Here is a 26,357-nt window from a genome sequence, read left to right as displayed (position 1 = left end):
TTTCCCTGTGCAACCCCTCCCTCCACATTCCTGATTGGACGACCAAAAGTTCTGTCATACTGGTGTATTATTTGCGGAATTAGCACAGGTAGCGTAACAGCAAATAAATGCAACAACAATGAAGAGAAGAACACCTAAGAAATAGAATTTCTATGAATTTATTAATGTCTTTAGTTGTGGAAAACGCCAGAGAAAATACACTTGTGAGACACTGTGCTTTGGGCTTCCCTCAAATTCAGATCCACTGGCACACAAGCCACGATGATACCCTTGAGCCCACCACTCATCAATTTTATACATCATTCTTTTCCCTAAAGCCAGAAATCAGACACTGTTCTCAAAAGAACCTGTGCCAATGATTTATTTTGTTAAGTTTATTTTTATTTATTTTGATAGAGAGAGAATGGGAGAGAGAGAATCCCAAGTAGGTTCCACGTTATCAGCACAGAGCTGGATGCGGGGCCTGATCTCACGAATGCAAGATCTCACGACCTGGGCCAAAATCAAGAGTCAGACGCTTAACTGAATGAGCCACCCAGGCGTCCCTAGGTCATTCATTTATTTCAAGTACAAGGCACTATGTCCTAAAGGAACAAATGTTTCCTTCTTTGTATACACAAAGTGACATCTGTGAAGCATGAATGCAAGTTAGGACCTGCCATTACTGGTGACAGAATTGATCGCAACAGTCTACAGAAGCCAGACGACGATGTTAGAGCTGTCCTTCCAGGTAGAGGGGGTAAGACCACCTGGAACCTGTGCCCCCAAACAAGCCTCATTTGCTGAGTAAGAAAAGTAATGGGAAGTGCAGGAGGCACCTGTCCAACCCCCCTGGAAAGTCATCTGAAGTGATGAACGTAGTCCAAATTAAAGATCCTAAAGGGGGCAGAAAACATATTCAAGTATCTCTACCTCTAGGTGTGACTAGCAGTTAGATTGTTTTTATTTTAAAGTTTGTTTATCTGTTTATTTTTGAGGGGGGGGGGAGGGGAGGGGCAGAGAGAGAATCCCAAGCAGGCTCCACGCTCAGTGCAGAGCCCAACTCAGAGCTTGACCTCACAACCGTGAGACGATGACCTGAGCCAAAATCAAGAGTCAAATGCTTAACTGACTGAACCACCCAGGCGCCCCTAGATTGTTTCTATTAAAAAAAAAAACCACGGGGGTATCTCCCTTAGGGCTAAGTATTTCTTGAATCAGCATAACATAAATTTAACGTTGCCTCTGGTTGCAACTTTGGGTCACCTCACTTCCCACCCACCTCTCAGTGTGTCTTAGACTTGTGAGATTTCTTAACTCGTCCTTTTTTCCCAAAGCACTTCCGGCAGCCGAAGGCGCAGCATTTGTACGTGATGAAGACAATGCCCAGCACAATGGCCAGGAGGAAGCCGATCACGTCCACAGAGTGGTATTGGTACCAGGTGAGATCGTGGGCTGCAGGGCGCAGGTGCGGGGCCCCCTTGTGCCTCATCACGAACTCTACCCAGAACACAGCCAGGTCCAGGGGCTCGATGGGGCGGTCCTTGTGCAGGCTGGACAGGCGCATGATGTTCTCCTTGTAGCTAAACACAAAGACAGTGATGTGAATTCTGGAACACCAACCATACCGACCATCCTCCCTCTAGGCTTGCTGTGGTTGGGAAGGCTCCCAGATTTTACAAACTTGGTAGAGGAAATGTGTTTCCATTATGGCCAAAAAGAACACACACACACACCATACATCTCACACACACACACACACACACACACACACACACACACACACACACTAACTGGTCTTTATCTCTGAAATTAAAAAAAAAAAAAAAAATGTAGAAAGAAAACAAGAAGCCAAAATTATAATACTAAATTATTTGAACCTAGCTTCCTGTTTTCTTCTCTTCTTTTTCATGATATTTTTGTAGGAAATTAGATGACTCTTTATAATAAGAGAAAGAAATAAAGGAAAAGGTCATGTCAGAAATTATGAGCAGTTTCCCTCTCACAGTTTTAAACAATCACATCTACTCAAAGTCAAAGCCATTTGTAAGTGCCCTTGCAAGGTGGCGGCATACTTTCCATTGGTGAAGCATCACACCGTCCAAGTGCTAACTGTAGCATGAGGCTGTGTCTATGCAGCCTGGGAAACAAAATGGGTTTTTGTTTATTTTAGACAGCGTTGGTAGCTGAGTCGGAACATCCACATCCAAACTGGGTTAGATGTTTCACCCTTAGTGTGGATGCACTGCAAGAAGAAAGAGAAGGTAGGGGAGGAAAAAAGGAAAGGAAAGGGAGAAGAAAGAGAAAAATGGAAGACACTTTTATTCAGGAGTAATTATGATAATTGCCACCTTTAAACAGGTCTGCCATTTTATTTGGATACATTATTGTATTGTGATAACAATATTTGACCATAAGGCCTGTTAAACATCTTCTTTTGTATAAATCTTCTCTTAAACAAGATAGATTTTCTGTAACTTTCATTCACTCATTATTTATTGAGCACCTGTTATGGCCTGGCTGCATCGTCTGATGTCTTTATTTTATGTCCCCGTGTAGAGTGTTGGGAACAGGGAGATTCACAATTAGGTAGCGAGAACTCACAAACAAATGCAGTTAGCTAAACTCTCAGGCTGATTGATGAACGTTTTTAAAAAATAAGAGAACTTTTACCAAGTCACTTTTAGGTTCCAGATAGTCGTCTGTATCACGGAACAAAAGATCAAAATTGCATTACGAATGTGAACCTCAGGAACGAGTTTTGTCAGCACGTGGAGAGAAGTCGGGGTTCCGTGGCGCCGATGTGTGAGCAGCACATCCTGACCCCAACAAGCTGGGCAGCCGGAAGGCGCCATTCAGAAGAGAGGGATGGCACCCACCGGGCACTCTGGGCATTTACCCCTGGGTTATGTGGGCTTTTCTTCTCCATCCATTGGCACCACACATGTGGGCACCCCACCTCTCCCCCATTTTTCCTTGCCCAGCCTCACTGTGTCACCCTGTGCAATGTCTCCTCCCATCTGAACACACTCCAGTTTTCCACATCTGTCCTTCTAACTGATGTCTTTTTCAAGATGAAGCAACTATGGGTGAAGACTCCACTCTCATGGAGACACACACATGCACACGCACTCATACATGCACATGCACACGCGCGCTGTTAATTGTTGGACGAAGTCCACCCTGGCTATCACTTCTTCCCACAAGGTTTTGACCAAGCTGTTGCTAGTGAACTTGACATCAATACAATAAATTCCACACAAAGACCATTTGATCTGATGGCTTTTGCCTCTTGAATTCTTTCAGAGCCGTATTTGAATAAACTCACCTTTGCTTTATCACAAGCCTTTGGGATATCACATGACACCCCCCCCCCTTTTATAAATCCCCATGAACAAAATTTCTCACGGGTTTCAGTGCTAGGGAGAACTATGCTTCTAAGCTCTTTGTTTTTATCTTATGGACACTAGGTTCATTACGGAATATTTCTCTCTTTGTAGAATCTCGTAGAGTAGACATCTACTTGTGACAATATTTTTTAACAAATTGAAGTTTTAAGCCTACCAAGGGAAATAATACTTAAAATCAGTTTTGGGGCAGCTGGATGGCTCAGTTAAACGTCTGATTCTTGATCTTGATCTCAGCTCAGATCATGAGCTCTAAGTTTGTGAGATCAAGCCCCACATCATGCTCTGCACTGACAGCCTGCTTGGGATTCTCTCTCTCTACCCCTCCCCCACTCATGCTCTCCCTCCCTTCCTCTCTCTCTCTCTCTCTCAAAATAAATAAATAAACTTAAAAAATTAAAAAAAAAACTCTTTAAAATCATTTCTATGAGAAGTTCTCTAGGAATTAAAGCATCCTTTAATGAAATGCATAATAATAATCCCAAAGTCATCTTACTTATTAATTAGGTTTTTATGTATTTGTTTTCACATTTGAATATTTATTGTGAATGAGATGGCCAAGATACAAGTAGTATTCCTCTGTACATTTTCTCTTACCTTTTGTCATTGATGACAGCTTTTAGGCCATTTGCTAAATCTTCAGAAGTCATTTCCAGGACGTTCAAGGTCAATCCAGCCCCCCGGGTCTCCATGCGCTTCGCGTTGTCCATCTGATCACCAAATAAGGGCAGCATCACCATGGGAACGCCATTGCATATCCCCTCGTATATGCCATGGGAGCCAGAATGTGTGATGAAGGCACGAGCCTTCGGGTGACCTGAGAAGCAAAACAGGGAAGGATGCCAGCAGTCAGGTCACCGAGTTGCACGGTCTGACACCATCTATGCTCTGCAAGCATGCTAAGGACTCAGTGCCATCCACGTGTGGCTTTTGCAGAAGTCTGCAGAGGAAAACGTGGGGTGAGATACCCCACGAGGTAAAAAGCAACGTGGAATACGTTGGCCATGATATGTTCCAGCTAAATAATCCTTCAGAACAGCCACACGCAAGCCACTTTCATAATTGCACTTGGGTTTGACCTATACGCCAGAGCCTGCTCACATACCAAGCAGATCATTTTGGGGAAGCCACTTGACAAGTATTGTGTTCTTCGCAAGATTTGGTGGTGGAGTGCCAGTATACCGCCACAGGACCTTGCAGAGACAGGAACAGAGTTTTAAAACACAATGATTCCAAAACATCTGCCACAGTAGCTAGAATGTAGAGTCCACTGAATGAACATAACCTTGGCAGGGGAGGGAGGTGTAGCAACTGGGAAGGCTCCTGGGGACTGGTAACAAGCTGCGAATTTGTGCAAATCCACCAAGCTGTACATTTATGACTTTTGCACATTTCTGCACTTCAGGGGAAAGTTTGCTTAATAAAACGAGTGGGTGTAGAATTATAGGCGCAGCAATATAAGAAATGAATCCTGTGTCCTGACCAGCAGCTTTTTTTGTAGAAATACTCCTTATGGGGGCGCCTGGGTGGCACAGTCGGTTGAGCATCCGACCTCAGCCAGGTCACGATCTCGCGGTCCGCGAGTTTGAGCCCCGCGTCAGGCTCTGGGCTGATGGCTCAGAGCCTGGAGCCTGTTTCAGATTCTGTGTCTCCCTCTCTCTGACCCTCCCCTGTTCATGCTCTGTCTCTCTCTGTCCCAAAAATAAATAAACGTTGAAAAAAAAAATTTTAGAAATACTCCTTATGTAACATGAAGAAACACTGTCCTGTTCATTTTGTCGATAAAATAAATTCTCCTTAATACGCTGTTGACTTTCTTAGAGAAAATGAGACCTCCAAGGAAAGCAGACCGCGGTTTAACAGAACAGTGGAGAGTGACATGGTAAAAAGACCTTTGGATTAGTAATCAGGAAGTCGCAGGGAACCCCAAGCCTAAAGTCCAACTGATAGGATTAACTCCGATACTAGAAGTCTGGGGTTCCAACTCTTGTGAAGATACAGATACAGAAGGTACAGAATCGTATGGCATGTTCTTACTGTCTGAGGTATTTTGCCCAAAGCATCAGCAATTTCCATAGCTTTCTCCTTGGGAATCGCTGAGACCATGGAGCCCAAAGAGAAAACCACAATTCCATGTTCTCCAGAAGCATTAACATAGGCTTCAAATTCCTAGAACCAGAAGAGAAATTTACGGTTAATTTTCTTCTCACGTTCTTTGGGAACTGCATCCATTCAGCTATGAATCCGATCTCTTCATGTTAAGAACATGCGTGTCTCTCTGTGTGTGTTAGAGACACACAATATTAGCGCATGTTATAGACTTCCTTCCCCCGTTATTCCTTACACAGGAGGAAGGCTTCTTGCTTATCTGGCTATCTTCTGGTTTCTTCTTTGAGATGCAGAATCCAGGTAGTGTGCTAATTTCCCAAAGGAAAAGCAATCAGAGGGAAGACCAGATCCACTTCCCAGGGGCTTCAAGCATCTGAGAGCATCTTGGGAGAAAGCAGGCTTTCGGGAAAGGGATTGATGGAGAGAGCAGCAGGCAGTGTGAAAGGAGGGAGGAAAGGTGGATGAGTGTCACAGAGAGGGGAGAGAACCGTTTAGCAGATTGGTGAAGGGAGACATTGGGAGAGAGGAAAGCTGCCCAAAGAGAATTTCAGAAAGCTTTCTGCAGACTCTAAAACTCCTGCACAGCCCCTTTACGAAAATCCACAGTAAAGATGTATATTACTTTCCAAGGCTTCTGGAATATTCCTTTTATGTTGAAAGAACAAATGAGTCAAGGCACGAAGCCGCAAATAGTGTCGAGGATGAGGCTCACAATTAAGGAAAACCCTCAAATAGCCAAGACAACCTTTAACAATTCTTGCTTTCCCACAGCCAATACACGGGGGTGATTGGGGATCATATTCATGTCAACTCAGTGCTGAAATTTAACCAGTCAACCTGGCATTTCCCCACCTTTCCTGGAGAAGAGCTTTCTTTTTTTTTTTTTTTTTTTTTTTCTTTTCTTTTTTTTCAACGTTTATTTACTTTTGGGACAGAGAGAGACAGAGCATGAACGGGCGAGGGGCAGAGAGAGAGGGAGACACAGAATCTGAAACAGGCTCCAGGCTCTGAGCCATCAGCCCAGAGCCCGACGCGGGGCTCGAACTCACGGACCGCGAGATCGTGACCTGGCTGAAGTCGGACGCTTAACCGACTGCGCCACCCAGGCGCCCCAGAAGAGCTTTCTGAAGAATGGAAGTCAACTTTCCTGCCTTAGCAAGAACATACAGAAAGACACCTGAATCTCTCTTTGCTGGTTTCATAAAGTGCTGTCGAGAGCAGAAAATCTCCCTAAGTGTGAAAGATACAAAAGCGGAAGAGAAAACCTTGCTAAGTGTGCATCAGGATCTGAGCCCCCTCGGTGGAGTTCAGAGAAGGTCAGGGGCATGTGAGAAAACCCTGAGTACCCAAGCCACCAGGGGGGAAGGATAAACAGGCAGTGAGTCTCAACCCACCCAGCACATGACCCCCCCTGGAGTGTTCATGTCCCGTTCCAGAGATGCTTCCGTGTCCTGATTCCTTCGAGCAGTATATCCTTCGCCGCCATCCAAGGAAGATTCCAGCTGCAAGGCGGCTCCACTCCTCCAACCGTGACCGCCATCGGGCATTGCAGCCTTGGCTGTTAGGGCAAAGCTCAAGACAAAGCAGTGGGGCTTGTTTCTGAAGAAACTTCTGGACCAGATGACCCAAGGAACAAGGAATGAAGAGCAGAGAGGGGCTGTGTGACAAGCCCTCCACCTAGGCCTTGCGAGCAAGGCCACGTCATTAGAAAACGGCAGGGTCTAAGTCAGCCTTTCCCATTGCGGATACTGCTCTATTGCGACGAAATCATCTTCTTTTTCGAGGAGCAACTTTTTTTAATGGAGTGAGTTTTGGTGTATTTGAACTGCGAGTGGTTTTCTAGTGAATAATGAACCTGACAACTACTGGAAGATGAACGATCTGTGGTTCCCGTGGATGAAGCAGGGGGATGGGATCTTAGAAGTGTCTGTGTGTATAAGAGTGAGAGACAGTGATGGTGGGGACCCCACTAGTAAGTGCAGATCACAGATTATGACCTATCGAGGCCCTACCCCTGAAGTAATAAGGAATCGACTTTAGAGACGGATGTCAAACAAAAGCTCTGAGACGTAGCAACCAAAAATTAATCCAATCAGAATAGCAGTATTAGCTGCATTGAGTCATGAGTGGTGGCTGTGACCCCCGGAAGAGAGTAAGGAAGCCCCCAGACTCAACCCTCAGCGATAATCACAGCTCAGTCTGATCTGACCCCAAACTTCAAAGCCAACTCCAGAGTACTTGGTCATCAGGCAAAGTACATACACACTCAGGCATGCACACATGCATGTGCACAGGCACACACACACACACACGCACACACACACAGCATGGCAATCCCACATAGAGGAAACAGAGCAAGGTATGAGTATGGCAATTTTCCCCCAACTGTAGGTTATCAATGATCTAATTAACTCCCTTAGAATCTCCCAAATGGTTTTCTATGTCTCCCAAGAATGCCACGGATATTGAGACTGTGTGATGCGGTAGGGTTTGCCCAGAACTGAGGGGTTTCCTGGGATATGACACTTTCAGTCCCGGACAGACCAGAACACTGGCCACCCCGGAGTGACACGTAGAAGACTTCTGACAGGCCTCAGCACGCATGATTTTAAGGGACTTTTTTTCAAATTTGGTTCAGAGCATGGCCAGAAAAGCCCCAACATCTCCTCAGGGGTGAGCCTCCTGCCTGGTCCTCACCCCCATCCCATCCCAGCAGCTCTCTTCAAGGTTTCTAGCTCCTAGTGGCTGTGTCCTGGGCCTTCTCCATGGGGCTCATCTGAAAGGTTGGGGAGGCCAGCATCATCCTCCCCACTGCCATGCTGCATTTTTGGTTTGTGGCAAAGACCTCCTAAGGATGGCTTTTCTGAAGTCCTTCCTCCCCAGGATGCACTACATCCTTCTTTCCTGGGGAAAGATGGCTTCTCTCCAAGGACCTTTTGAGCTCTTTCTCCTGAGTGAAGGTACATGGCTTACCTCACTTCCCAGGACCTTCCCTCCTGCATGAAACCCATTCTTCCTCTAACTATGTCTACAAAGGGCCATATCTGGTTTCACCTCCTTGCACACTCCTCCACACCCACTCAGCACCCAGCCAGGTGTGATTACCGTAAAAAGGAATCCACAGGTCCGTAAACACCCAAAGTTAAATAGCAAGACTAAAGTTTAAATGTCACAGAAGTTCATCTACAGATCTCGGAAGGGCAAACTGCAGAGCTGGTGTTGTCATGGGCAACGTCCACTCTCGGCAAGCTCTTCTGGGATTTAATAATGGTGAGGTCCACACCCTACTGGCAAAACTTCCCATGAACCTGGCCCTAACTCCACAGACTCTGGTATGGTCAAAGAGTGAGGCGGTGTGTTAACTGAAGATAATCCTCGATTCCTCCACCTCTTAGCCCCTTCCAAAATGCACGAGGCCACCTCTGAAGTGAAAACACCTGCCCACCTCATTGAAGTCTTTAACAGAGATCCTAGCTTCTGCTGAGAGTTTAGTATTTGGAGTTCCGGGCCTTTATTAGATTTTCTCTTCCCAAGTGGTTCCTGTTTCTCAAAACCCTTGGTAAACATTTGGCATGTTGGAAACCAGTGGCTTTATCACGACGCATGCAGAGCCACTGACCAAGACCACAAGCTTCCTTGCTCACCACTCTCTCTTCTCTCCACCTCTAAGTCTCTGTTCTCACCCACCTTCTCTTTGGGTGTTTTCCTCAGACCCAACATGTCTGGGTGGATATCATCTCTGAATCGCTGCTGTCCGCAATGATGGTCTCTCACTCTGAGCGGGGAGCGATATCTTGGAATTCCTGAGCTTCATTCCTTTGCTCTCAATGCTGTTCTCCTATCTTTTGTCCATCAGGCATCCCACACATGTCTGATGCCAGGTGTGCTTTCCCTATGGAGTAGGGACTTCCCAGAGTCCCTATGGACTCTCCTTATCAACTAAATATTGCATCTTTATTCTTGAAGATCAGGACTTTGACCAAGAGCATTGGGACCAGCACGATCTCTGCTAAAGGAATGGGAGCATGGAGTAAGATTCTTTAATTAACAAAGGGGATGTGGGGTGCCTGGGTGGCTCAGTTGGTTGAGCGTCCAACTCTTGATTCTGGTTCAGCTCATGATCTCAGGGTTGTGAGATCAAGCCCTACATCGGGCTCTGCACTGAGCATGGAGCCTGCTTGGGATTTTCTCTTCCCCTCCTCTCCCTCTGCCCCTCTCCCCCACTTGCACTCCCTCTCTCTCTCTCTCTAAAATAAAAAATAAACAAAAGGGAAAAAAGAAAATGAATAGCAACTTGACAAACCAGCAAAAATCAGGAAAAGGAAAAATGACCACGTAAAATAAAAATAAAGTAAGTTGGGAAAGTTAGAATCCAATCTATCAATTTTTAAATGAACTGCAAACTGGCAAAATTCTCTCAACCAGGCTAAAAATATCAGCTCCATGTTATTTAAAAAGAAAAAAAAAGAAAGCTTGAAGACAAAGGGGTGCCAAAAAGACACTAGGGAAATAGCAAGATAGTGCAGGAGCGGTGATATTAATATCAAAAAAGTGGAATTTCAAATTAAAAATATTAAGTAGGACAAAGAGGGCTTCTGCCAGGTACAGTTTACAAAGACATTCTCACACTGAGGCTTGTTTGCACCAAACAAGGCAGCAACTAACACTCAGTCAACACAACTCACCACTTAGAGAAATTTACAGGGGAAAAAATATATGGAGGGGCGCCTGGGTGACTCAGTCGGATGAGTCTTGACTCTTGATTTCGGCTCAGGTCATGATCTCATCATGATCTCATGGTTCGTGACATTGAGTCCTGCATCAGGCTCTGGGCTGACAGTGCAGAGCCTGCTTGAGATTCTATCTCTCTCTACCCCTCCCTCCTCTGCCTCTCTTTCTCTCTCTCTCAAGATAAATAAACTTTAAAACATATATATATACATATATATATATACACATATCAATAAATGATGCTAAAAACTATGATACTGAGAAAGACAGTTGATAAAATTCTGTAGCCACTCCTGTTAAACATCCTAAAGAAGAAAATCATTTAAATAAATAAAGCCTATTTGCCAAAGAACAATGGCAAACATAATACAAAATGATGAAATGAAAATCAATCTTCAGGGGGCACCTGGGTGACTCAGTCGGTTAAGTGTCTGACTCTTGGTTTCGGCTCAAGTCATGAGCTCACAATTCATGGGTTCGAGCCCCACATCAGGCTCCACGCTGATAGTGTGGAGCCTACTTGGAATTCTCTCTCTCTCGCCTCTCTCTCTGACCCTATCCTGCTTGCATTCTTGGTCCCTCACTCTCTCTCAAAATAAATAAACCTTAAAAGAAAAAAAAGAAAATCAATCTTCATTACAATCAGGAGCAAGAATCCTCGTGATTGCCAACATTATTCAATTATTTTGAAAGATTCTAGTGAATTCAATAAGACCAATATTTGAGGGGCGCCTGGATGGCTCAGTCGGTTGAACGTCTGACTTCAGCTCAGGCCATGATCTCATGGTTTGTGGATTCAAGCCCCACATTGGGCTCCATGCTGACAGCTCAGAGCCTGGAGCCTGCTTTGGATTCTGCCTCCTTCTCTCTCTGCCCCTCTCCCTCTCACACTCTGTCTCTCTCTCTCTCAAAAATAAATAAACATTAAAAAAAAATTTTTTTAAATAAGACCAATAGTTGGCATGGAATTTACAACAGAAGAAATCACATTTTCTTTATTGATGAAAGCCAGCCTACTGGTTTTTTAAATGACAGAATCAATATTTTGAGTTGGCTGAATTTTTATTTTTATATGGGGCTGAATTTTATTTGAGTTGGCTGAATAGTGAGTAGATAACCAGCTACAGGCAGAAATGGAAAAACTATCACATTCACAGTAATGACCAAAAAAAAAAGGTAAAATATTTAAGAAAATCTGACCCAGAAAGGAACAGAAAAATATGAAGAAAACTACAAACGACTTGATCTTTGGTTAAGGTAATATTTGAAGTAGCACCAGGAAGAGCAAGTCTCTGGAGTATAAATTTCCTTGCTAATATATATTAGGTGACAAACAGAATGACCTGCGGCCCATAGATACCAGGAAACATGGAACGGTTTTAAAAACTAGATATAATATTTAGAACCAAAACGACATTCAGGACATACTGATAGGTGAGCAGTGGGGATATATTGTTACCTTATTCGTAAAACGAAGAACAAAAACTTACCTACAGGTACCTATATTTGTATGTAATTGTAGGAGTCCAGAAAACTGGTGGAGATCACTGCCTATCTGGTGACTAGTCCTCAGTTCACGCCCTTTGTTGGTTTTCATTCATTCCTTTAACAAACATTTGGTAAGCGCCTATTAGACTCTGATATTTACGCTGATATTTACACCAATCACGGGCAGACCTTTTGCCAAGCGTTAAGGATGCAGTGACGGGCAGAAGTAGTCCCCGCACCCACATGTATGGAAGAGATGGTCAATAAACAATTATCTAAATGAAATGACTGCGGTATTTAATGGGCTATGAAGGAAATAGCACAGGACGCTATCTTGGAGAGAAGGACTCCCTGAGGAAGTGATATCGCAGCTCATCTGAAAAATAAAAAGACAGCCACCTCACAAACTCAGGCACAGCATCCCAGAAGGACAGACCGTCAAGTTCAAGGGTCCTGAACCGGGAAAGATTTTGGAATGTCCCAGGAGTAGAAAGAAGGCCAGTGTAACGGGGGACATTCCATGCAGGTTTATAAACAAACCCTTCTATTTCAAATGGAGTTTCTATTATGCATGCACATCTCCAAAGTGTTAAATTTCAAAGTAAATGTCAAACAATCATTTTCACTTGGATCCTATATAATGATGCCAAAAATATCTCTCTTTAATTTCACTCTTAACTTGGCCATGCTGACTAGCTCTCTTTCCTTTGATCTATGATGTGCCCACTGGTTTGGTAATATTTCACCTTTTCCTATATATGAAAGAGAATTATGACTGGTTTTCTATTAACATGAGGTTTTGTCGTTTTGCTTTCTAAAAACTCAACACCATCTCCTTTCTTAAGCAGATAACCTCGTCAGGCACATACTTCTCCAACAGGCCTGCTGGTCTGTTGGGGTATCAGAATCTTATTGGTAGGAGTCACCAGATGTCGCTTCACATTATGGGGGAGGAATCAGAGCCTCACAGAGGTGATCTGGTCATGCGGCAACGGAGTGGAGGCATCCACACAGCACTGGAATTCTCCCGCAGGGTTCTTTCTGCTGTCTAGAGTTTCTCCTTGCCGTGACATTAACATGATCGTTTAAAATGTGAATCACAATGGAGTCACCCAGGAAATAAGATTCAGTGCTGTCTGAGGGTGAGCAGAGTCCCTTTAGTAGAAGCCAGACTCAGAATCTGCAAAGTGCCTAGGTTACCAATGGATCCTCAACCAATACTTGTGAAATAAATGAACAAATGCCCACTGAAATGTGACCTTCTTGGAGAATCCTTCCCAACCTCCCAACTGACAGAGACTCTCCTGCTATTCTCTATCACCTCCATTGAGATGCGGGAAGAAGATTGTGAATGCTATGTTTTTGCATCCCTCAAATCTCTATGGGAAAAAAATTAACTTAGCAGCATTGCAGAGGATGAGACTCAGGACCTTTCTGCCAGATGCCAGGATCGGACTGTCTCATGTTTACTCATTAGAAGACAGGGGACTGCAGGACCCGGCTTCCTAGCAGACTGTCGAGTAACTGGAGCTTCAACACCAGAAACATAAAGGCAACTTGTGCCCCCATGGTCCATAGATGCCAAAGAATTATTCTAGCAGTCTTGAACCTTGGGTGTCTAACCCAGTCAAGGGCAGGAAGGTGCATGTGCAGATTTTTGTGCTCTGCAAGGATCCCTGAACTCACTGCTCTGTGCTTACGGCAATTAACCTTTGTTGCGTCTAATTGATTACTCTCCGCTGGAGCCCAAAGTATGCTTTCTTAAAGTGTCCCATACAAAGAAATAACCCAGAAGATGATTCCCGAGACAGGTACAAATTACGACCCCAGGCCGGAGAGATTTGTACAGCAGAGACTAACGAAAGAGGGCATGTGACACTACCTCAGCGTGCTCATTCAGCGTTTGTCAGGGGCAAGTTCATCCATCCAAAGTACTTGCAAGGAGACAGGCTTGTAAAGCTCCCCCTCAAATACACACCTGGGACAGTGGGTTTTTGCCGGCACAGTTGATCCCACCGATAAAAACCATGTTGGGCATGATGGGCCTGGAGTAATCCTTTACAAAGTCACTTCTGAAAAGCCAGACCGATGCGGAGCCCATAAGGTCCTGGACAGTCACATCTTTCTGAAGGACTTCCGAAGCAAGTGACGCATATGGGGAATAAACCACATTGCACAGGAAGCCCTCTGACCCAAGAATGAGCATGTTCTTCACCCGCTGTAGGAAAGTCATGTGATCTGAGTTAAGGGACAGAACCCTGGGCACATAGGATGGTGGGCTGGGGCAGCGGGTACCTTGAAAATCTAGGCCGCAGGGCAGCGAGTTCAAGAAGAACACGACAGGCAGCGCCAGGCGCAGGGCCACGATGGGGCCACAAGGAAGGAAAGGGTCTGTCAACATGGCATCGAAGCCGCTTTCCGCCAGGGAGGCCATCAGCTCCTCGTTGTACAGTAAGTGGGAGCAGGCAGACAAAAGCAGAGCAGAGTCCTTCTTGACCCTCTTGTACGTCGCGACCACACGCTGCAGGAAAGGCTTCTTCTCAAAAACCCCGAGCCCGAGACCAGTAAAAGACGCTTCCACGTCCTCCCTCCGGAATGGGACGGGGTAGCTCTTCAAGGTGTAAAACGCTCCTTCTTTAATGTACACGGAGGCCTCAGGAGCTACGACCACTACGTCGTGTCCCCGCTGGTGCAGCCGCTGGATGACCCCGAACAAGCTCAGCCAGTGGCTGCCATCCATTGGGACCAACAACAGCTTCCCGCCCTGGGACAGAAGGGGATTCAGGGCACACAGCAGCAGGCTCAGCACAAGCGGACGTGGCCCCCGGGACCTCGCTGCCATGGTTCTCCTGTATCGGCTACCGAGCCTCTCACCTGCCAAAAGTTTGCCCTCCTCTACTTATGTGTCGCAAGAACCAATCTACACTCAAAGTTAATGTTTGATTTTATCACATGACTGTCGCTGTCAGTCAGCTAAAGATCGTGCAACTAACGAGGGCTAAGAGCTTTTCTAGGTCTCTTTCCCCACCCCCCAAGTATTTTTATTTTGTATTTATTTACTTTCAAGTTCTTATTTTCATTCCAGTTAGCAAACCTACAGTGCAATTTCAGTTCAGTTCAGTTCAGGTGTACAATACGGTGATTCAACACTTCCCTGCATCACCGGGTGCTGATCAGGACAAGCGTACTAGGTTTCTCATTAGACAACAACCGTTTGACTGGCTGGAACTCTTTTCCAACCACTCAGGTCCCGTTCTTGAGGGGCCAGAGAAGGGAATGCAGCACCAGCACCTTTGAATGGATTAGATGAGTATTTCCACGGACCAAGAGAGCGTCACCAGAGAGGGAGAAAAAGGCTATGGGGTGACAAATTAGACTTCCTTTTCAGGAATGAAATAGAAAGCAGAATATGTCTTTTTAGAAAGGAAAGAACACGGGGTAGCTGGGTGGCTCCGTCGGTTGAGCGTCCGACTTCAGCTCAGGTCATGATCTCTCAGTTTGTGAGTTCGAGCCCCGCGTCGGGCTCTGTGCTGACAGCTCGGAGCCCACTTGGGATTCTCTGTCCCTCTCTCTCTCTCTTTCTCTGCCCCTCTCCCCCTTCTCTCTCTCTCTCAAAAATAAATAAGCATTAAAAAAATAAAATGGAAAGGAAAGAACGAGACACGGCAAGCCCACTTTGGGCCCGTGGTAACCTTGAAGAACGTTCCCCACAGGTGACTCAGGGCTCTCTGCCCAATCACTGCCTCATTTTTTGATTCATTCACCCAGCAAAATACCTACTGAGTCCAGCGTGCACCGCCCTGGGCCCGGGGCTGGGTCTGGGGTACCAGCAGAGATGAGTCCGGATGAGTCCCCCACCTCCCCAGAACTCCGGTTCCACCGGAAGGGACAGACTGACGACGCAAACAGGTGAGCAGCAGATGCACGAGAGGCACGCCAGGAAGGACACGAAGGCCGCTGGCTAGTGAATGGCGGGAAGGGAAAGCCACCTGAGTGTGCCACACACAGAAGGCCTTTCCAGGGCAGATCCGCGTTCCCTCAGAGAGGCAGTGAGAGAGCACTCCGTGAGTCAGAAACGAAGATCGGTAAGTGAGCAAAAGTAAGTGAAACCGTGCTTGTCACACAGCCCCAAGGCCCAAGGAAAGCAGATACTCTGAGAAATTCTGATGACCCCATTGAAGCAAAGGGGAAAGGTGGACAGAAACAGTAAGAATGTATATTTACTGAGCACGCACTAGGTGCCAAATGTGGTGTTTAGCACTTTACAACACATCTTATGTAATCCCCAGAAGTATCCCCTTAAAGCAGGTACTATTATTCCCATTTTACAAAGGAAGACACTGAGGCTCAGAGAGACAAGGTGATTTGCCAGAGTCCTGAATTTACTAAGCGGCAGACTGAGATCTGGGCCCCAAGCGTCAGAGCGTAGAGACCCGGCTCTTACCTACAGCTCCCCATGGCTTCTAGCAGTTCCCAGATCTTACAGCCGGGTTCAAAATTTACAGCCAACTAGGAGTCAGAAGTAAAGCTGTGATTCCCAAGGTCATGACTCAATTGAAATAAATGGAGAGAAGGCAGAGGGCAGGATTTGGGGATCAAGCAGAATGTGCTCCCACAGCAACACCCAGCACTAGCTGGAGCCCCAAAAGATCAAGTGAAGGGTCAGAGAGCAAGTATGGGAGTCGCAAATAGAAATGCCCCTCCCTGGGGCACTTGGATGGTTCAGTTAGTTGAGCGTTGGACTTCAGCTCAATGATCTCACAATTTATGAGTTCAAGCTCCACATCGGGCTCTCGGCTGCCAATGCAGAGCCCAATTGGGATCCTCTGTCTCCCTTTCTCTCTCTCTGCCCCCCCCCCACTTGCTCGCTGGCTCTCTCTCAAAAATAAAATAAACATTTTTTTAAAAATGCCCCTCTCTAAGAAATGGCAAATCCAAGTGCAGACAGAACTGATCACCTTGCCCTTTCTTTTGGAGATCACTGCTGTACTCTACAATCCGAGGATGAGAGCACAGACCCTGGCATTTTGACCATGGACGTCACTGGCCACCCATATTCAGGGACCTGTTAGAAGGTCATGGAGAAAATGCTAACTTTAAAGTTTTGATGTCCTGTGGGGCATATTCACAGGGTCTCTCTCATTCTGGTGCACAGAATAGGTACTCAAGATTTCCCTTCCCACCATCCTTCCTCCACAGACATCCAGTCTGGTACTTACTTGTACATAGGTGCACTCCTACACATGGGAGCTCCAAAGCTCCCCACCCACACCCACCCCACCCCAAGCACTTTCCATTCTCCAGGACTAAGATTCCGGGTGGGTAGCAAAGAGGTAGCAATGTTTTGGCTCCTTGGGTGTACCCCTATCTGCCATTCTGATTCACAATCCAATTTAAACATTAAGGGCAATCATTCTTCTGAACTCTCAGTGTCATAAGAGTTCATCTGTAGATTGCCCAGAGCAAAAGGGCTGTAAACCCACACAGTCACCACTGTGATGATTTTATGACTTTCCCTGCATCATTCAAAGCCTCAGAACTTTTTGAGACCTCTGTTGCACCTGCATGGTTTGGGGCCATGACTCTACCCTTACAAGCAGGGTTTCGGCTTTGGAATCGTTCACTCAGGTGGTTTTGCAGGCAGTAAATACTCAGTAAATGTTTTTTGTACAGAGGTGTCTTCCCTTCTTCCCTTCTCCTTTGCTCAAGGCCCCATATCCATGCAAGCAACTGCTGGATCCACTGTCTCAGAGATGCCATAGTCCTGTATCAGGGCCTCAGACCCCAAGGCTCCCAACCCCCGTCTACCCTCCATCAGCTGCCCCCTGCACTGCCCTATCCCACCACCATCCCTGAAACCTTAGTCAACAATCTCCTAGGACCCAGAATAAAATTCAGAGTCTTTGGGCTTGCCCTCAGAATTCACTGGAATGGACCTCGAGCTCACCTGTCCAAGCTCATTCCTCCTCTCCAGCCCTTTCACTAGACCCCTCCCTCTGCCCCTTTCCCTGCAGTCATTCTGGAGCACTTGACCTTTCCCAATCATGCTTTTCCCACATTGCTTGGTTCACCCTAGACTCTACTCCAAATCTGCTTCCTAATACTGTTTATTCCTTGATTATAAAATGTCAAATCCACGATTATAGGATTGTATTCGGTCCCTCAAAGTGACCTAAAGTCAGCAGTTTGTTCTGGTGACAGAGTGTGCCTTATTGGGTCTACTACCCTTTATGATGAAATATTACAGAGTTCATTGGTTAATCATTTTCCTATTGGAGCTTAGTGACCTTTATTGGTGCTGACTTACCATTTATTAAAGCAAAAAATACAGGGGCGCCTGGGTGGCGCAGTCGGTTAAGCGTCCGACTTCAGCCAGGTCACGATCTCACGGTCCGTGAGTTCGAGCCCCACGTCAGGCTCTGGGCTGATGGCTCAGAGCCTGGAGCCTGTTTCCGATTCTGTGTCTCCCTCTCTCTCTGTTCCTCCCCCGTTCATGCTCTGTCTCTCTCTGTCCCAAAAATAAATAAACGTTGAAAAAAAAAATTTTTTTTTTAAAAAAAAGCAAAAAATACAGTGTCAGAGAATAAGGAGAAAATAGAGAGAAGTCAGAGGTCCAAAAATGCCAAAAAGAAAATCACAGTCAAGGTAGAGCAGTTTTAGTGGAAATAATTACTGCACCCAAGTTGACCAGCACTGTAAACACAGCAGCAACTTTTTTTTAATGTTTATTATTGAGAGAGATAGACAGACAGAAACAGAGTGCAAGCCGGGGAGTGTTAGAGAGGGAGACACAGAATCTGAAGCAGGCTCCAGGCTCCAAGCTGTTAGCATAGAGCCCCATGCGGGGCTCAAAGTCACAAACCTTAAGATACGACCTGAGGTGAAGTCACACTTCCAACTGACTGAGCCACCCAGGTGTCCCTATTGCCAGCAAATTTTACTAGTTTTGATATACTAGACCAGGAGTTCTCAAACTGTGGGCCAAAGCCCCAAAGGAACACCCAAGAATTTTTTAGGGGAATTTTGCAAAGTCGAAACTATTTCCATAATACTATCTGGCTTTTTCACTCACATGATCTCTTTTATGTACAGTGGAGTCTCTCTCTGGCCACATCACCTGTAGTAGCAATAGATTGCCTGCAGAAGCAGAAGAATCCAGTTCTCTTCTTTTAAACCAGAGAGATACAAAAAATGTAACATGATGCCCTTCTTCAGTAATTGATTTGTTTTGAAAAAGTTGTTTTCCCATAGAAATACGATTTATCTTAGCGTGTAATGGTTTTATTGCTATTAAATTGACTATTGAGGGTTTTTTTAGTGCCTTAATTTCTAACGGTGTTAGTATTGATTGTTACAACCTATATAAACTAAAGCAAAAGGGTCCTGGGGCCAAAACACAGGAGAACTGCTGTCCTGGACAAACGATGTGGGTGACCTTCAGCACAAGGTCAGACTAAACGCACCGCCATCAGTCTACGCCCACTGGGCAAGGGTGGGGGGGGGGGTGTCTGACAGAAAGCCTGCTTTAAAAATACCGCTCTGCCCCACCGCCAGAACGTGGGCCCCCACTTCCACCCGCTAACTTCCTCTTTTTCCAGCGGGATTTGTAGGTCACCGGCCCCAGCCGGAAGGCGGGTGGGTGGGGCCAGGTGGTGGGCGGGGCCTCGGTAGGCGGGGCTTCCGCGCCCGAGCGAACCACGCCACAGAGAGCCTCATCGGAAGCGCGGCAGGTCCCGCCCCCCGGCGCTGCATTCTGGGATGCGGCCTCGGCCAATGAGGCGCGGGCTACGTCACAAGGGCTCCCCTTCCCTGCTGCCTGGCGTCGCGGGGCACTCGGGCCCGCGTCCCCTCGTCGTGCCCGTGGCCCGCGGGCCGTGCCGCGCCGTCCACCATGGTGGACTACTACGAGGTGCTGGGCGTGCCCCGCCAGGCCTCGTCCGAGGCCATCAAGAAGGCGTACCGCAAGCTGGCGCTCAAGTGGCACCCGGACAAAAACCCCGAGAACAAGGAGGAGGCGGAGAGGCGGTTCAAGCAGGTGGCCCAGGCCTACGAGGTGTTGTCAGACGCCACGAAGAGGGACGTCTACGACCGCTACGGCGAGGCCGGAGTGGAGGACTGCGGCGGGGGCGGTGGGCCTTTCCGCGACCCCTTCGAGCACGTCTTCACCTTCCGCGACCCGGCCGAGGTCTTCAGGGAGTTCTTCGGTGGCCGGGACCCATTTTCCTTTGACTTCTTTGGAGACCCGGTGGGGAACCTTATGGGCGGTCGGAGGAGCTCCCAGAGAAGCAGAAGCAGGGGGACCGCGCCCTTCTTCACCGCTTTCAGTGGATTTCCAGCATTTGGGGGTGGTGTTTCTTCTTTTGATACAGGATTTAGCTCCTTTGGTTCCCTGGGGAATGGAGGCCTTTCTTCCTTCGCCATGTCTTATGGTAGTGGTGGGACCGGCAACTTCAAATCCATGTCGACTTCCACCGAAATAGTCAATGGCAAAAAAATCACCACCAAGAGAATCATTGAGAATGGCCAAGAAAGGGTGGAGGTGGAAGAAGACGGAGAGTTAAAGTCCCTGGTCATAAACGGCAGAGAGCAGTTGCTACACATTGACGCCAAATAATTCCAGTCCAAGTTGAATTCAAAAAACATTGTGAGGAGCAGCAGGACTTTTTTTTTTTTTTTTTTTTTTTTTTTTTGAAGATTGCAAGTGCACTCTACTTTCAGAACAACTGTACTTGAGAATTTATAAACAGTTCATGCCGATGCCTATTTGTTGTTATTATTGGGACCATACGAGTTAGACCTCCATTTGTCTTTAGAACTTGTTGTAAATACCTGTATGCACTTTGCTATTTATTAAACATAATCCCGAGGCAGATGCTGATTATTTGGTAGTATTGGGACAAAATGTTTACAGCACCTTGAACCTTGCCTTTCCATTTTGTTTGAAATGTGAGCCAGGTAGTTTGCTCTGAAGTTAACGTTGCCAAGATAACTCGTTTTTCTTCCAATTTTTCAACACATGGTAGTAAAGGATGTGAGTATATTAATCCTTCTGGCTTAAAGATGCTTTTTAGTCCCACATAAATGCCAGTGACTAGTAAGAGTTTTCCGGTTAAATATAGTATTAAGTGTAGCCTTTTTAAAAAACAGGTTAACCTGACAAAGTGGTGTATTCGGTTCCAATGGCTATTGGAACAAATTACCACAAATTTGGTGGCTTAAAACAAGGCACATTTATTCTCTTAAAGATCTGGAGGTCGGAAGTCTAAAATGAGTTTCATGGACTGACATCAGTGTTAGCAGGAACATGTTCCCTCCAAAGGCTTGAGCAAAATGCTTCAGTGAATTCTTCACGGTTACATGATTAGTTAACAACATCCTTAGGATGCTGTTCAGGTCACGTAAGCAGTAAACCAGTGGTAGTGATTACTCAAAACCCAACACAAATAGGATTACTAGCCTGTACCCAGCTTGGTTCTACAACTGTGATTTATGGAAATGTGGAAAGTATTTCCATAAAACTACACAAAACTATCCCATTGCCATGTGCAGAATGTATCTATTTTAAAATAGGTTGACAAAAGCCAGGAATATTGGAGAGCCTGGGATACTGATTGGGTGAGGCAGCATATGCATATTGGAGAGAATACATTTCTGTTGCCACGGTTTATCCCTGTCGTGAAAACTGTTTTGGGCATGGCTACCTTGGGATAGCCCATCACAAAATGTGCCATTCATCCCCTTTGGTTGTGTCTGAGGAAAAGTGTGCGTAAGACATGGGAACAAAAAGGCAACCGAACTGGATAGACTAAAAGTGCAGCATTATTTGTAGTTCTTTACAGGAAGCTCATGTGGCCTGAGCACACTTAATTAAGAACATGTGAAGTTGAGTTAAGCCCAATCCCCATAGAATGGTGTGCATACAAGACCTAGCAGGAACATAGGATTCAGCCATTACTATCCCACAAGGGCACACAGTCTGTTAAAACCACGTCAAGTGGTCACTGAGGTATCCTGGGTAGTGCTTCTTAGCCACTAATTGTACAAGAAGTATTATAATAAAGAAGACTGCCAGAGCTTTTAAAAAAATGAGTTCATTTGCCTGCCAGGCAAGGGGACTCACCAGTGAAGATATTCATCGTTGTTGGTGGGGAGGGGAGGAGGAGCAGGGGGAGAAGGGATGTCAGGAGTTTTGAAGTGATAGGAAAGTGCACACTTTCATGGTGGTTATGCTAATTAAGGGTTAACAACTACTCAGGAAAGTCTTCAGTTGGATGGCATACTGGGGTCACTCAGAAGTCATGGATCTCAACAGCTCTAGTGGAAGCAACCTACAATGGATGAGTCAATGGATGAATATAAAAGCAAAATGTGTATCCATACGATGGACTATTATAGCCTTAAAAAGTAAGGATATTCTGACCTAATGCTACAATATGCATGAACCTTGAGGACATTAGGCTAAGTGAAGTAAGTCAGTTACGAAAAAGGCAAATAGTGTATGCTTCCATTTCTATGAGATGCCTGGAGTGGCCAAATTCGTGAAGACAAAGTAGAATGGTGGCTAGTTATAACAGTTGAGGGCGAACAGCATCCAGTTTTGATATATCTGAATTAGTGCTGCTAAGTGGAAAGTTGCCTTTTACAGAAAAAGAAACCATTTTATTTGAAGAATTTTCCAAATTGAAAATCTCTTTTAAAAAATGTCTTGGCCCCAGAATCACAGTCCTGCATATCAATATTCCTCTTTTATGGAAAGGCTTGAGTGGGCTTTCAGAGTGGAGAAAATGGCATTTCCTTTGGTGCAAAAGATGACCATCTCAAAGACCCTGCAGTGGACTCTCCATGGACTCACTAGCACTTTCCCACAGAGCAACCCCAGTTAAATAAGGAAGTAGTTTAAGACACCATTTTCAGAATTGGGGATGTCACGGTTTTTTAAATAGAAAAAACTTAAATATACATTTTTAGGTGTATCTATGGAACATTTACAAATGTTAATAATAAGTTACCGATCATAGAAGCCACTAGCTACACGTGACTACCAAGCATTTGAAATGCAGCCAGTCCAAATTGAAATATGCTGTAAGTGTAAAATACATACCAGATTTTGAAGATTTAGTACGAAAGCAAAAGAATGTAAAATATCTCAGAGCACTTGGGTGGCTCAGTTGGTTAAGCATCCAACTCTTGATTTTGGCTCAGGTCATGATCTCACCATTAGTGAGATTAAGCCCCACTTTGGGCCCCATGCTGGCAGCACAGAGCCTGCTTAGGACTCTCTCTCTCCCTCTCTCTCTGCCCCTCCCCCGCTCATGCACTCATGCTCTCTCAAGCACACGCATGCTCTCTCCCAACATAAATAAACTTTTTAAAAAATAATGTGAAATATCTCATTAATAATTTTATGTTGAGTATATGTTGAAGGTATAATGTTTTAGATATATTTGATTGAATAAAATATATCAAAATTAGTTTTAACCCTCTTCATGCCTTTTTTTAAACATGCCTACTAAAATTTTTTAAACATTCTCTGATTAAAATATAAAATGATTAGAAAAATAAGAGAAATATAGCTAATATAAACCTTAACTATATGGGAATAAAGAAACAGCTTTGAAGATAGCCATGAGCTTAAAGAGAAAATCCAAACCATTGAGTTACCAAAAACAAAAAGGAAAAATATATGAGCAATTTATGCAAAAACCTAGGAAACACAGGAAAAGTTTTATGACCTTCAGTGTTTCATTATTAAGAAAACTCTAACAGGAACTTAATGCTTACCAAAGGAAAATTAGAAAAATAACTATAACTATAAAATAAACCAAAAGATACAAGAATGACAATCACTAATAAAAAGAAAACTGGAATTAATGAAATAGAAAATAAAAATAGTAAAAAGAATAAGCAATTCCAAAAATTATTTCTCTGAGAAAACCAATAAAAGAACTCCACCCATCAGAAATCTTAAGAAAGAAAAGGAGCAAAAATATGAAAGACTTAGACTTTGATCTTTCATATTTGGAGAAAATTTCCATCAAGTACCGAAAGAAGTCACATCTAAGGGTAAACCAAAGTAAGGGAGACAAAATCTCAAAGTAAAAAAGAATTTAGTGGAACAAAAGTGATAATGGTGTGCCTAGCACGTATAAATAATACTTGAGAATTTCAGTGTAAATGATCTTTCGCATACCAAATAAATTGGCACATACATCTAACGGTCTCCAGATGACATACCTTGTCCTGCTGGGCACTTTTTAAATAATGATAATAGATAATATTTATTGTATGCTCATTGTGACAATAGTCAGGCCAGAATAGTTGGGTCACCTGCCCACCTGCCCGTTCAGCTAGAAAAACGGGAGTGAGAATTTGAACCAGTGCAGTTAAGTCCAGAGGATATATTTACATAGCAACACTAAAAGAAAAGAGCACCAGTTACTTTTTAAATGCCTTCCTATTTTTCAATTTTTAAAAGCCTAATATATATATTTTTAAGTGAATAAATCCATTGCACAAAGGAAAAAGCCAGATAGTGTAGCTCGCTTGTGGTCTGAAGCAAAAAGAGAAATGGCATTAGAGTCCTGTGCAATAATATGTACATAAATAAAAAGAGATACAGAAGTAAGAATGCAAAAACTATAAAAGATCTAAAGTCATGGAAGTTAATATAAAGTAAGTGAATATGGCATAAATGGGGGAAAAAAGATGGCTAACTCAGTGGATTAAGAAATAAAATAGCTCCCATGAGTCCTATTTCAATTAAACCCAAATATCCAGGATTAATGTCAGATGCTTCTAAAAGTATTAGTAAAGCAATAATTTCTACCATGGAAACCTGGGCTGGGAGGGTGGGCCTGGTGATGCGGTCAGCCCTCCCAACAACCCTTTCCCCTTTTAGACTCCATTCTTTTCATCACCGTCCTCCGCTTCACTGGGTTTATAGGCTCCTAGTTTTATCTCTTCCTTTGTCCCTCTGACCAGCCTTTGATGACTTCAGCATCCCAAGCCATTCAACCAACCTGCCATGCAATTCTGCTAGCCCTGAGTTATATACCAGATATCAACACCTGGTCGGGAAACTTGTCAGCACAGCTCCCTCTCTGAAAACTTGAACTCGGTTACTTTCTCGGGTCACAGAGACCCCACCTTCTCTCTTCTGCATCGTCTCACTTCCCCTTCATTTACTCAAGCTCTCAGACACTCCTGCTCCCTTTTGGTGTTTAGGTCTCCTATGATCACACTTTAGACCCTTCCAAGACGAAGCCACTAAAAACGACCGTGTCAACAAACACAGTGTGATAGTTCCTCTGTCCTCCAGGATGAGCAAACACCCACAAGCAAAACCTCCTGATGGATCAGCCCACAACTCGGTGTCTCTGCTCCTACACAGCTGGAGAAAATTGCACAACTATGAAGACGGCGCCCGCCTGGAAGACAGTCTTGGTTGACTCAAAGCAGCACTTGCCAATCTTATCACAGACGCTCACCCCTGCCTCTCATTTTTCTCAGTGACCCTGGCAAACCTTTCCTGCATTAGTGGAGTCACTTCAACATTCATCTTACCAAACTGTCAGGAGAACGAGAGATAGACATCTTTAGAAAGACTGGTAGATAAATAAACACCTGGAAGTAAATTAAGAAAAAAAAAAAAAAAAAAAACATGTGTTCCACTTGGAACATTGTAGGCACCCATACAGACCTGTGATAATGGCTTCCTGTTGGCACAGTTTATGCCCCCGATGAAGACCATGTTGGGCATCACTGGCCTGGGGTAGTCCAGTACAAAATCTCCTCTGAACAGCCACATGGATGCAGAGCTGAAAACATCCACCACCGACACCTCTCTCTGCAGGAGCTCAGAGGCGAGGCTTGCGTAAGGAGTGAAAGCAATGTGGCAAATGTACTTCAGGGACAGAGGGTAGAGCATGTTCTTGACCCTTTGCAGGAACGTCATGTGGTCTGAATTCATTGTTAATAGCCTAGGAATATATGAGGAAGGGTTTGGGCACTGCGTGCCCTCAAAATCTAAGTCGCATGGAACAGAGCGCAAAAAAAACACGGCAGGCAGTGACAGGTACTTAGCCAGGACTGCCCCACAGGGGTAAACAGGATCTGTTAAAACCACATCAAAGGAACTAGAGTTCAGGTGCCCGATCAGCTCCTTGTTGTGCATCAGCTCCTTGCAAGACCTTTGAAAAATGAAAGAAGCAGTTTTCAAATTTTCCATGATTTTCAAAAACATCTTTAGAAAATGTCCTTTTTCAAAAACCAGATAAGAGTGGCCCAGAAAGAAGTCATTAAATTCCTCCTGGGTGTACGAAATGGCGTAGGTCCTCAGGGTGAAAAAGTCCTCTTTTTTGATATGCAGATTCACCTCTGGCGAAACGACCACTATTTCGTGGCCTCTGGCATGGAGCTCCTGCAGGGCCTTCTTCATGCTGAGCCAGTGGCTGCCATCCGTGGGCAAGACCAGCACCTTCCCACCTTCAGCCCGGGGCCCGACACACAGGAACAGCAACAGCCCCGTGAGCACCGGCAGGGGAACCAGGAATCCTGCAGCCATGTCCGTAGAAGCTCAAAGCAGCTGACTTTTCCAATCAGGCTGTGTCTCCTGCATTTATTTCCATCATCTTTATCTTATTG

At 45.0% G+C, this 26,357-nt stretch overlaps 2 protein-coding genes across 3 annotated transcripts; one reads left to right on the top strand and one right to left on the bottom strand.

Moving 5' to 3' along the window:
- Nucleotides 1–142: 142 nt before the first annotated feature.
- On the bottom strand, nt 143–26,357 carry UGT1A1 (UDP glucuronosyltransferase 1 family, polypeptide A1). 2 transcript variants are annotated; one of them, XM_006935678.4, is made up of 5 exons: nt 25,414–26,357; nt 5,424–5,555; nt 4,492–4,579; nt 3,984–4,203; nt 143–1,562 (listed from the first exon to the last, which is right to left on the bottom strand). In XM_006935678.4, the coding sequence occupies exons 1-5, from the start codon at nt 26,275–26,277 to the stop codon at nt 1,265–1,267; spliced, it is 1,602 nt and encodes a 533-aa protein (XP_006935740.1). In that variant the 5' UTR covers nt 26,278–26,357; the 3' UTR covers nt 143–1,264.
- Nucleotides 19,524–20,584, top strand: DNAJB3 (DnaJ heat shock protein family (Hsp40) member B3). The gene has a single exon (XM_011285622.4). The coding sequence runs from the start codon at nt 19,606–19,608 to the stop codon at nt 20,326–20,328; it is 723 nt and encodes a 240-aa protein (XP_011283924.1). The 5' UTR covers nt 19,524–19,605; the 3' UTR covers nt 20,329–20,584.

This window comes from Felis catus, chromosome C1 (genome assembly GCF_018350175.1).
Source record: "Felis catus isolate Fca126 chromosome C1, F.catus_Fca126_mat1.0, whole genome shotgun sequence".
NCBI lineage: Eukaryota > Metazoa > Chordata > Mammalia > Carnivora > Felidae > Felis > Felis catus.
Note: the sequence above shows the minus strand (reverse complement) of the source record. Positions and strands in the feature narration are given on the sequence as shown.